The sequence below is a fragment of the Bradysia coprophila genome, unplaced genomic scaffold (genome assembly GCF_014529535.1).
Source record: "Bradysia coprophila strain Holo2 unplaced genomic scaffold, BU_Bcop_v1 contig_476, whole genome shotgun sequence".
In the NCBI taxonomy this organism is placed as follows: Eukaryota; Metazoa; Arthropoda; class Insecta; order Diptera; family Sciaridae; genus Bradysia; species Bradysia coprophila.
Window position 1 is genome coordinate 3,515,804 of NW_023503727.1, and position 13,715 is coordinate 3,529,518.

At 37.4% G+C, this 13,715-nt stretch overlaps 1 protein-coding gene across 7 annotated transcripts in view; it reads left to right on the top strand.

Annotated features, from left to right (window-relative positions):
• Nucleotides 1-7,372, top strand: part of LOC119082722 (teneurin-m) — a 536,832-nt gene extending 529,460 nt beyond the window's left edge. For all 7 annotated transcript variants that reach the window (XM_037192307.1, XM_037192305.1, XM_037192306.1 and 4 more), the window contains 3 exons: nucleotides 1,186-2,384; nucleotides 2,465-6,911; nucleotides 6,951-7,372. In XM_037192307.1, the coding sequence (XP_037048202.1) occupies nucleotides 1,186-2,384; nucleotides 2,465-6,837 (5,572 nt within the window). In that variant the 3' untranslated portion in view covers nucleotides 6,838-6,911; nucleotides 6,951-7,372. The remainder of the gene's footprint in view (nucleotides 1-1,185; nucleotides 2,385-2,464; nucleotides 6,912-6,950) is intronic.
• The last annotated feature ends 6,343 nt before the right edge of the window (nucleotides 7,373-13,715 follow it).

Sequence of the window (13,715 nt, forward strand, 5' to 3'; positions counted from 1 at the left end):
ATAATAAAATGCCTTTTTTTTGGTAGAGTGTCGGTATTACTCGACATTTTATTAGGAACTAGGCGACTAGGTAAATCCCACATGGGGGCTCAACCGGGATCCCTAGGCGACTAGGTAAATCCCACAATTGAATCAAGAATTCGCACAACAGATCCAAAGGCTTCAAATGAATACATAGTTCTTGCACCAGCAATTTTTCGAGATCGGATACGAAGAAGTTGTATTCATTATTGCAGCACTAGGGAAAAAATTGGATTGGAAAATGACATCTGTAATAGGAGATTACTGACGCCCTCGGATACTTTTACTCTCTATACGAGAGATCAAATTCCTTCACGTGTACAGTATGGCGTTTTACTTTACGAGCGAGGAAAACTGCACTGAGAAGAAAGATTACGTCAGACACGTATAAAGTGTGGTAAGGTAGTTATACACCGGTCACGTATGCGTACTTACACACGACACGTATTTCCATACATAGCCACTGTATAATATACGATGACTACGGTAAGAAACATGCCACTCGTATTTTATACAAGACGTATGTATAACAATACGTGTCGTACGTTAGCACGCATACGTGTCTGGCGTATAACTTCCTTACCACACTTTATACGTTTCCGACGTAATCTTTTTTCTCAGTGTGCCACATTCCCTCACTAGTAAAGTAAAATCTATTACAGAGCTCGGCTTCGCCTCGGGTCAACTAGTTTCACACGAAAAATGGATTTTAGGACTTTTATTCCTTGACATGTAAATACCTGCCAATTAAAGCTTCAAACAAAAAAATTAATTATCCAGCGGGATTTTCCATCAGTGCGAGTTGTGGCTATTTAATCAGCGACAAGGTTCATCGGTACAATTTACTTCAACCTGTTTGTAATGTGACCGGCAAATCAATTTTTCTTCGAATCGTTTTATTTTTATAGAAAGCCTTTTACACTATAATTCAATTTATTATCGCAAAATTTACTCGTAGACAGTCCCACATCTTGAAATTGATTAATTTTGTCGGACGCCAAATTTGTTTCAAAATTTCCACTAAAATCAATCAATCAATCGCGATGGACAACTCAATCAGTTTCAACATGTGCTGGACATTCTTTGTAAAATTGAAAAACAAAAAATCCAAAAAATCATTTTTGTGTTCAGCTAACCGTTTTACTTCTTTCCCCGCTCAAATAGCCGGTCGGCAGTGATCCGCGGTCGTGTCGTTACCACACTCAACATGGGCCTGGTCGGAGTTCGCGTTTCCACAACGACACCATTGGAAGGCTTTACAATAACACGTGACGACGGATGGTTCGATCTTATGGTCAACGGTGGTGGCGCGGTCACATTACAATTCGGTCGTTCACCATTTCGACCACAGTCGATCATCGTTCAAGTACCGTGGAACGAGGTTGTTATCATCGACACTGTAATTATGTCCTCGTCGGAAGATAAATCGTTGGCATTGGCACCGCATACATGTTTCTCGCACGATTACGATTTGATGAAACCGGTTGTGTTGGCTTCGTGGAAACATGGCTTCCAAGGTGCCTGTCCAGATCGTAGTGCCATTTTGGCGGAATCACAAGTCGTTCAAGAATCACTTCAGATACCTGGCACTGGTCTCAACTTGGTATATCATAGTTCGCGGGCAGCTGGTTATTTGTCCACAATTAAGTTACAATTAACACCGGAAGTGGTTCCTCTATCTCTGGCATTGATTCACTTGCGAATTACGATTGAAGGCATTCTTTTCGAGCGAACATTTGAAGCAGATCCGGGTATTAAGTTCACTTATGCTTGGAATCGCTTGAACATCTACCGTCAAAGGGTATACGGAGTAACCACGGCTGTTGTAAAAGTTGGTTACCAATACAGCGACTGCAAGGACATTATTTGGGATGTACAAACCACGAAACTAAGTGGACACGACATGACTATATCTGAAGTGGGCGGTTGGAATCTGGATGTTCATCATCGCTACAATTTCCACGAAGGAATTCTTCAGAAAGGCGATGGATCCAACATCTATCTGAAGCACAAGCCACGAGTTATTTTAACAACAATGGGTGATGGTCATCAACGTCCACTTGAATGTACCGATTGCGATGGAATCGCGGCTAAACAAAGACTGCTTGCTCCAGTTGCACTCGCTGCTGGTCCCGATGGTAGTTTATATGTTGGAGACTTCAATTACATCCGTCGTATTATGACTGACGGCACCGTTAAGACTGTTGTTATGTTGAATGCGACACGAGTATCTTACCGTTATCACATGGCACTAAGTCCACTGGATGGAACTATCTACATCTCCGATCCGGAATCCCATCAAATTATCAAGGTGAAGAATCATAACGACTTCTCTGATCCGGAACGGAACTGGGAACCAATTGGTAAGTTCGATTTCAGATTCAGTTTTAACTCTGTCACATTGGCCGCGCTTGCTTGAACAATTTTCTTAATTCCTTTTTAGTTGGCTCCGGTGAACGTTGCTTGCCAGGTGATGAAGCTCATTGTGGTGACGGAGCGTTGGCTAGGGATGCCAAACTAGCATATCCAAAAGGCATTGCTGTCTCATCCGATAACACATTATACTTCGCTGACGGTACAAACATTCGAATGGTCGATCGTGACGGCATTGTTACGACATTGATTGGCAATCACATGCACAAATCACATTGGAAACCAGTTCCATGTGAGGGAACGTTGAAGCTCGAAGAAATGCACCTACGTTGGCCAACCGAATTGGCTGTTAATCCACTGGACGATACCCTGCACATCATTGACGATCATATGATATTGCGAATGGCACCCGATGGCAGAGTTCGTGTTATCGCTGGCCGTCCGTTGCATTGTGCCACAGCTAGTACAAGTTATGATAGTGACTTAGCAGCTCATGCCACACTTGTTCGACCTCAGAGCATTAGTTTCGGTCCGATGGGTGACTTATACGTTGCTGAAAGTGATTCGCAGCGAATCAATCGCATTCGAGTTATTGGAACCGATGGAAAAGTGACGTCGTTTGCTGGTGCCGAATCGAAATGTAATTGCCTGGAAAGAGGTTGTGACTGCTACGAAGCAGATCATTATCTGGCAATCAGCGCCAAGTTTAACACGATATCAGCATTGGCTGTAACACCAGATGGACATGTACACATTGCTGATCAAGCCAACTACCGCATCCGTAGTGTAATGTCAAGCATACCAGAAGCGTCTTTGTCTCGTGAATACGAAATCTTCGCTCCAGATAGTCAAGAGATCTACGTGTTCAACCGATTCGGTCAGCATATTGCCACCAAGAACATCATGACTGGCGAAACGAGCTACTTGTTCACCTACAATGTGAACACATCGAATGGTAAATTGAGTACCGTAACCGATGCTGCCGGCAACAAAGTATTCCTGTTGAGAGACTACACATCGCAGGTGAATTCGATTGAAAATACGAAAGGACAAAAGTGTAAACTGCGTATGACCCGGATGAAAATGCTCCACGAGCTCAGCACACCGGACAATTACAATGTTACGTTCGAATATCACGGACCAACCGGATTGTTGAAAACCAAATTGGACTCAACCGGTAGATCTTATGTGTACAATTACGACGAATTTGGTCGTCTTACATCGGCAGTGACTCCAACCGGTCGCGTCATCGATTTATCCTTCGATCTGAGCGTAAAGGGTGCAATGATCAAAGTGACTGAGAATTCGCAGAAGGAAATTTCGATGTTGATCCAAGGATCGAGTGTCGTGGTTCGCAATGGTCAAGCTGAAACCAGAACTACCGTACAAGCCGACGGTGGCACTACTAGTGTTACGCCATGGGGTCATTCTGTCGGTATGGAAGCGATCCCCTACAGTTTGCTGTCGGAAATCGATCCATTACTCGGAGAAAGTTATCCGGTTCCTGCTAAGCAACGCGTTGAAATTGGCGGTGACCTGGCCAATCGTTTCGAATGGAGATACTTCTTGCGACGACAGCAACAAGGAAAAGGTAAAGGTCAACGACCGGTCACATCGGTCGGCCGTAAATTGCGTATCAACGGTGAAAATGTGCTGACATTGGAATATGAACGTGAGACTCAATCGGTGGTCATATTTGTGGAAGAGAAAGTTGAACTTCTCAATGTCACATACGACCGAACTGCCCGGCCGGTATCGTTTAAGCCTCAATCCGGTGAATATGCTGAGGTCGATTTGGAATACGATCGTTTCGGTCGACTGACATCGTGGAAATGGGGAACACTCAAAGAAGACTACACCTTCGATCGCAGTGGTCGTTTGAACGAGATCAAATATGGTGATGGCTCGTCCATCGTTTATTCGTTCAAGGACAGTGTGACCAGTTTGCCATTGAAGGTGACCACACCACGACGAAGCGATTACTTGCTGCAGTATGATGATGCTGGTGCTTTGCAGTCGCTAACCACGCCACGAGGACACATTCACTCGTTCTCGTTGCAAACGTCGCTCGGTTTCTTCAAGTACCAATACTTCTCACCGATCAATCGCCATCCATTCGAAATACTGTACAACGATGAAGGACAAATTCTCGCTAAGATCCATCCACATCAATCCGGTAAGGTGGCCTATGTGTATGATGCAGCTGGTCGCCTGGAAACCATTTTGGCTGGACTATCATCAACGCATTACACGTACCAGGAAAGCACCAGTTTGATAAAGGCAGTCGAAGTTATGGAACCCGGTTTCGAGCTACGACGTGAATTCAAGTATCATGCGGGAATATTGAAGGATGAAAAGCTCAAGTTCGGATCGAAGAGCTCTCTGGCATCGGCACAATTCAAATACCAGTACGATGGCAACGCTCGTTTGAATGGCATCGAAATGGACATTGACGAAAAGGATTTGCCCATATTGCGGTACAAGTACAGCCAGAACTTGGGCGTACTGGAAGGAGTCAGCGATTTGAAAATAATGCGAAACGCTGCCAATCGAACCGTTGTTCAGGACGCATCGAAGCAATTTTTCGCCATTTCCGATTTTGATGAGCACGGTCGCGTCAAAAGTGTTCTGATCAACATCAAGACGATGGACGTGTTCCGGTTGGAATTGGATTACGATTTGAGGAATCGCATCAAAACCTACAAAACGACCATTGGACGGCAAACGTCCGTTGATAAAGTCAATTACAATGCGGATGGACATGTAATGGAAGTGGTCGGAACGAACAATTGGAAATACGTTCCCGATGAGAATGGCAACATTGTGGGAATCCTTGCTCACGGCGACAAGACCAATTTGGGATACGACACCGGTGACCGGGTCATTCACATTGGTGATGTTGAGTTCAACAGTTATGATGCTCGCGGTTATGTGGTACGACGAGGTGAACAGAAGTACCGTTACAACAATCGCAGACAACTGATTCACGCCTTCGAACGGGACAAATTCCAAACGTGGTATTTCTATGACGATCGAGCCCGTTTGGTGGCATGGTATGATGAGAAAGGCAACGTAACACAGTACTACTATGCCAATCCAATGACACCGGATTTAGTGTCACACGTTCACTTCCCGAAAATCGGTCGAACTTATCGCTTCCTGTACGACGAAAGAGATTTGCTGGTGGCAATCGAAACGGCCGATCAACGGTTCTATGTTGCTACCGATCAGAATGGTTCACCGTTGGCGTTCTTCGATGTCAGCGGAAATATCGTGAAAGAAGTGAGACGTACACCGTTCGGCCGGATCATAAAGGACACGAATCCCGATTTCTTCATTCCGATTGACTTCCATGGCGGTATTTTGGATCCTCACACTCAATTGATTTACACTGAGAAACGCCTGTATGACGCAACTGTTGGACAGTGGATGACGCCGTTGTGGGAACCATTGATGGCAATGAACTTCCCTACCGACGTATTCATTTATCGATTCCACAATAATGATCCAATCAACAACAAGGGTGCCATGAGATACATGACCGATCTGGATTCCTGGTTGAAACTGTTCGGCTATGATTTGAAGAAAATGCAAGGCTCCAAGTACACCAAAGACCGAGTTTACGTTCCGCAAGCAACAATCATTTCGTCATTGTTAGCACCAGATTTCGGTGTAATGTCCGGACTGCAATGTATCGTTGAAAAGATTGACGAGAAATTCTCGGACTTCGGATTCGTACCGAAACCGCTGTTGAAAATGGAACCGAAAACCCGAAACTTACTGCCCCGAGTTGCATATCGTCGAGGTGTTTTCGGAGAGGGTGTGCTAATATCTCGCATCAGTGGCCGAGCACTGGTCAGTGTTGTGGACGGATCGAACAGCGTTGTGCAAGACGTAGTATCGTCGGTGTTCAACAATTCATTCTTCCTAGACTTGCATTTCAGCATCCATGACCAGGACGTCTTCTACTTTGTCAAAGACAACGTACTGAAACTGCGCGACGACACAGAGGAACTGAAACGTTTGGGCGGAATGTTTAACATCTCCACCCACGAAATTGCCGACCATGGTGCCAGCGGCGGCAAAGAATTACGATTACACGGTCCAGACGCTGTGGTCATAGTGAAATATGGTGTCGATCCGGATCAGGAACGGCATCGCATACTGAAGCATGCGCATAAGCGCGCCGTCGAACGGGCATGGGAATTGGAGAAGCAATTGGTCGGTGCCGGTTTTCAGGGTCGTGGCGATTGGTCGGAAGAGGAGAAAGAGGAGCTGATATCGCACGGCGATGTGGACGGTTGGATCGGCATCGATATCCATAGCATACACAAATATCCACAGTTGGCCGACGATCCGGGCAATGTGGCATTTCAGAGGGATTCGAAACGTAAGCGACGGAAGAGCGGTGGTGTTCATCGAACGCATCGGCATCAGTCGTGAAAATTAGAGTTTTATTGAAGGTAAAAACGTTTTTGTGAACAAAAATTTAATTGCACATGATGGAGGAGGAGGAGGAGGAGGAGGAGGAGGAGGAGGAGGAGGAGGAGGAGGAAGGGATATTATAAACTAAACAGAAGAAAATTAAAATTAAAGAGAAATTAAGTTAATAAATGGAATTGTGATAAAGTAATCGGACTATATTGTATATTTTAATAGAAATTATTATAAATAAATTAAATTAAAAAAAATTAAATTAAAAACAAAAAAAAATTGAAATCATGCAAAATGAGAGAGCAAGAGTCTCACCTAGAATTATGTGAAAAGTATGTGGACGATAAACGAATAATGTTTCATTGGAAATTAAAGTTTAACAGTAAAAAATGAGCATCAAAATCAATAGTGTACATTAAACAATCTCAGACATTACAACCACAAGACATTTAAAAATTGAAAAAAATTTGAAAAAAAATATTTTTATAAAAAATAATTCCATTTTGTGGTTTCTTGTGAACAAACTGACAAAACAACAAACAAAAACTTTGTGCGAATCTCTCTAAGTGTTTTCTTTTTCCCATCAAATCAACAAATGAAGGCAATGGAAAGTCTAAAAACTTCTTATTTTTCAATTGGCTGGACACATTTCATCATTTCCGCCATAAATATCTACACGCCATTATGTCACACCGAATACAGGTATTTCTTAAGAATACATGAAACGTTTGTATTTCACTCGAAAAATAAAATAAAAAAATTTTAAAGAGAGAAAGAAAAACAAAAAATTTTAATCACGAAACTATAATAATGTTGTGTTGTGCAACAGTGCCATTGAACTAGTCGACTAAAGTTATAGAGAAAAAAAAAATAATAAAGAAAATCGAAAGAAAAGATAAAAAAAAATATCGAAATGTGAATTCAAACAGAAATAAAAATGGAAAATGACCGATGACTGTTGTGACATCATCATCACACAAAAGTTAAAAATAAAAAAGTGGGAAAATGACAACAACAAAATAAAATAAAAACAATTTCACCTAATAAACTTGTACATAAAGTAAAAGAAAAATAGATTTAAATCTTAAGAACAGGAATGGTAAAACAAAAGTAAAATTTAAAAACAAATTAAACAAAAAAGTTATTCATTTTACAAATTAAGGCGGAGAAAGAAAAACTCATAAAAAAAATTAAATAAAATAGAAATGGAGATGTAGTTTGTTATGCAATCATGATAGGCCTATAGAAGAGTTTATTAACATAGCCAAAATAACAAAACAAAAAAAAATCATAATTTTGCACAGCTGATTTTTGCTTCGAGAAAATTTCATTTCATTTATTTGGTGCGTCCTTCTTGGTACCCTTTTTCATTTAACAACTAATTTTTTTTAGGGAAAATTGCATTTATTTCATCAATTTTACTGCCATAAGTAACCAAACGAACGATGAATAATGTGACACTTGAAAAATGGTGGACGTGTGTCACGCAGGGCATATTTTTTGGAATTTAATTCTTAAAAATTCCGTAAAATTATTAAAAATTCCGAAGATTTTCATGAATTTTCCTGGTGTTGCGTGATGCTCCTTTATGGATCGTGATCACAACCTATTTTTAGGAATTGATTTCTTAAAAAATCCTTTAAAAAATTCCGTTTCTGGATTTACAAATTAAGGGAATTTACAGTGAACGACATCTCAAATGTCTCACTGTCATTTTTTTCAGAGAATGTCATTGTGAATTTGCAATGACACAATAAAATTCTCAGAAAAATTTGACAGTGAGACATTTGAGATGTCGTTCACTGTAAGAGTTAAATTCCTAAAAAGAGACCCTGATCCCTAGTGACAACGAACAAAGTTTAATCCTAATTTATGCCGGAATTTGTATCTTCATTTCATCTCGCTTATTCGTACTATTAGACTAATTTAATGTACTTGTCTCAGTGAAGTCACAAAACCCGCAAAATCGATTACAAAATTTCAAATGACTCTTGTAGGAAAGCTTTCGTATTTTAACGATGTTCCACTTGAGTGTCTTCTCCAACAATTTTTGTGAATTAACAATTCACACATCTTCGAATCCCAAAGTCACAGAATCGAATCGGCCTACTTATCATACCACCAGGGCCATATTTTTCGCAATTAAATCCTTAAAAAATCCATTATTTCAAATTTAGGAATTTTAAGAATTTTTTTAAGACTTTAATGGAAGTACAAATTCCTAAAAATTGGCCCCGCTTATCACAAAGATGCCGTCTCATTTAATCGTTCGTATTTTAAAGTTCATATAATGCTCATGCTGCAATCGATAAAATACTCGTTCAATCGAATATCAGATTTTACATTTTTTTTGTTTCTGATTTTATGCTCAAAATCGCTGGTATTCCACCCAATGACTGCTTCAACTAATTAAAAGATTTCGTTTTGTTAATTTGCCATACAAAATAAACCCATAAAATATCGTACTAAGCAACATAATCACCAATTTACGCTACAATAGTTTGTTTCGGGCAGAAAGAAGGTTTTTCATTGGTCCGGGCGAAAAAAAAGGTTTTTTCGCGAAATGAGACTTAAAAGTTAAATAACAACCGATGGACTGACTATCCGAAACGGATCAAAAAACCTTCTGACTCAACAAAACGATAATTGCATTTTAATGGAAAAAAACCAAATGTTTCTCATTTTCTAATCAATTTAAACATGGAACATATTATAACGCTCCATTTCACTTCATTTTCATTTTCTATTCGTTCACAACATTTTATCACACTCCTTGGCTTCAACAGGGTATATTTGTATAATTCTAATCTAATAACAACAACAACAAAATGGAAAGAAAAACTACTAGAAAAAAAGGGAAAATCTAACGATGAAAACGTAAGTGTAATGTAAAAAAAAACAAACACACAGAGAGAGTGATTATGATATTATAACTACCGACATTATAAATATATTAAAAAATATTGTGTAATGATAGAAAAGGATAAACCGAAACCAGTCACAATAACGAACAGAAAATAAATTTACAGAAAAGAAAATATTTTATGAAATAAAACAGAGGAAAGAAACTTTATCCGATAAAATATCATGAGTAGATAAGAGCAGACAATTAGAGAAAAACAACAAAAATTATTGTAGAATTATACTAATAACGGACTATGATTTGAACGTCATTCTGCAATCGATATGCCACAGATTCACTTCAAGTCTAGGAACTATGATATAAATGCGGAAAGGAGACGTGAACACTTAGGGAATTATAAGAAAAATGAAATTTAATTTATTTATCGTCATTCCTTGTCAGCTGACGATGTTTTTTCTTCAGATGTATCAACAAACTATATGAAACAAAGATGAATCAATGAAATTTCATTTTTCATTATAATTCACTAATTGGGCGTGTCCCCTTTCTGCATTTAAATTAATTTGAAATCTATTTGCTTCATCGAAATCCTAGTTTTTTTTTCTGTTCTCCAAAACTGTGGCAGCTTTTACAATGGCAATCTTTATCATTTTTACAATGCTGTCTATCAATTTATAACAAAGAAAAAAATCAACCGAAAATCGATTAAAAATCACACATTTCTACAGAACATACATCTCTTGTGTTGTTGTGTACATAAAATCCATAAATAAAAAAATTAAATTAAAAAAAATGAAAAATAAAAACAAAAAAAAAATTGTAAATGAAAAATGAAAAAAAGTTTTAAAATTAAGATTAAAAACATAAAAATAAAATATTTATATATGAGCTGTTGTGCATAATAAAAGTGATATTTTTGCATTTTTTAAACCACACCTTTGATTAAACAAAACAAGAAACAAACGCATTGTAAAAGCAAACAAAAAGTGAACAACATCTTCTACCAGAAAACCAGCAAAGATGAACACAATTCAAAAATGAAAATAATAAAAAATGCAAACTCTACTTGAAGCAATATTCTTTTTTAAATTTACCTTTAGGCTAAAATGGAAAAAATGTTTTCATTTTTTGTTGATGGAAGAACATTTTTTTAACGAAATCTAAAAAATCTACTATCTCACTCACATCCTCCACAATAATCTCAATTTTACCAATCGAATTTACCAATCAGTTTTCCAAGCAAAAAATCTTTGGTTTCCATTTTCGTACATACTTACAACTTCAAGAGTATTTTCTCTCTCGGCTCATCCTCAGGACCGTAAATTACTATCAGTGTATCTAAATCCTTTTAATCCTTTACTTCTTTCTGTCAACAGTAAAAAAAACTGAGAATCTTCGAACTCAGAACTCTGATCTTTGACATCTGGACGAGCTTCCATTTATACATAATGTTGGAAACATTCACGAAAAGAAAGACCCTAGGGTCATGCCGTGACAAATCCTATTTTTCCACTGAGACAAAAAAGACTTAAACTATTCAAATCTTTTACCGTCGTTTTGTTTGTGCAACAAAAAAACATTGAAAAGAGCCACATTTCTAAGACTAGATTGATTTACTCTTCCCGTTATTTGAAGTTTAATTTAATTTGCTTAACTCATGACAGTTTACATAATACTCCCAGAAACATTTAAATTACAATGACTAAGAAAAATGAATTGAATGAATCATCATTCGAATGAGAGATAGCACATAGATTTTTACTAATTTAAAGAAAAAGAAATAAAGAAAATGGAAAAGAAATAAATTTTGTAAATATAGAAATAAAGGAAAGAATGAAAAGATGAAGAGGAAGAGAATAACTTGGTTATTATTGACAGTAATAATAGCGGGAAGATACATTTTTAAAAAAAATATAAAAATGTAAAATGAAACAGAAAATAACCAAATCACTTTGTAAATAATGAAAGAAAAATGAAAAATCTAATGATTATATGTCGTTATAAAAGTTAAGAATGAAAAAAAAAACTTAGTTTAGTTCACAATAAATTATGAAAAAATAAACAAGAAAAAGCAGAAAATATTTGTAATGAAAAATTAAAGACAAAAAAAAATTAAAAATTAAAAAAAAAACAATTTTTTGTTTCAAACTGTTCCTTTTGATTTTTGTTGCATTTCATTTTGTTTACAAAATGGGGGAAGTATAGTTACAATATTAAACAAAACAAAAAGAAAAACCTTCCACGATACAAAATATCGGTGACAAGAAAAATCGAAGATTCATTTTCTTCAATTTTTAGAATCCTACTAAACATTAGAAAACATTAAACAAAAAACGAGTTTAATAATAAAAAGAAGAAGAAAAAAAATTGTAAAGAAAACCTATAGTTAAGTGATAGAGAGCGGAAAAAAATGAATTTTGTAGTACACTCCCCAAACATCAAAATTAATTTATTTGTAATTATGATTCTATGTCTGATGTATAATGTTGACCTAAAGAAAACTATGTTTTACATTTTCTATAATTGGGGAAATTATTAAAAACAAAAATGATGAAGGAGAAGATGAAATACATAAAATGTGTAAGTAATGTATTACTTATGAATAAATTAATAAAAAAAAAATACTTCCGGCTTGTTTAAACTTAACTTTGACTACGATCCTTGTTAAATAAGAGGCCACTTTAATACCCTCTCTAGCAAACAAATTTCGTTTTGACGCTGTCAAATTACCACTTTGTTTGTAGAATTACACTGACAAAAAAGTTTTGAAAAACTCAGCTGTTGCAGGGAATTTTGTCTCCAGGTAATCTACAACAGCTGCCACAGCTGTAGCGCCCCATACAAAAAATACAGCTGCGGCAGATAATGTAAATTATCTGGAGACAAAGTTACCTGCTACAGGTGAGTTTTTCGAAACTTTTTTGGCAGTGTATACACTGTTGACTAATTTATAATTTTACTTGTAAAATGCAAAGGCTACGTTGCACTTTTACCACCTCAATGAATGTAGTTAGGTTGCTGCATGTAGAGGGTGTTGGCCACTCACAAAACTAAAGACACATCATAATGAATTGCGTGCCCTGCATTTGGAGAAAATGTAAAAAATGGATAATTTTGACAGACAGTCCCTATCCCTTAAACGTTAGCGCAATCTGCGAATGGCCCAGGTCCAGAAAAAGTATTCAAATAATTAAATGACTCCACACAAAATTTGTTTAACAAATGCAAATCTAGATTTTTTAACAAGTGAACGAGCAAACAAGCGAACAAAATTCTTGTGGAATCAATTGCAAACCATAACAACACCCAAACTAGAAAACGTGTCGATATATCACTTTGCTCTCCCTGTATCACGTTAGCGAATTATAAGCATCATAATCAAACCATTGGCAGCACAAGGACATATTTGTTTCTTTTGTAACGCAATTTGCTTCAACTGTTTTTTCAGCTGGTCCACTCAAACAGCCTCACTATCTTCTTCGTGTTTATACGGTTTGACAACAACCACGGGCTGGTATGACTATTGTACTTTCAAACGTATAAGGTCGTAAAGTTGTATGAGTGGACCAGCTGAAAAACAACTGAGCAAAACTGCGTCACGAATTTTGTTGGGGTTCACTGTAATTCCAAACTTTCAAAGTGTAGCTTGTAAAAAAGGTGCAAAAATATTTAATTTCATACAATTTGCTAATGCGACATGCCCGCTTTCTGCATTTAACTGTTCATTTTCTCACAAAGTTTATTATTAAAAACGATATAAAAACATAGCTAACGCCGACCCGTACGAAACACCTATTCGTATCAAAAGCCTTTACTGTGAAACTCTTCATTTCTTTTACTTCATTCTCTACTGAAAAGCTATTCGCCCTTTAAAATCCCTTACATTATCTTTCTTTGCCTTGTTAGCATATACAAATAAATTGCCGGAGGCAATATAGACAGCCCCGTACGAAGTCAACTTTCATAAATTCCTATTTAAACAGCTATATACCGCTATATTTACCTATATTTCACTATAAAAAAA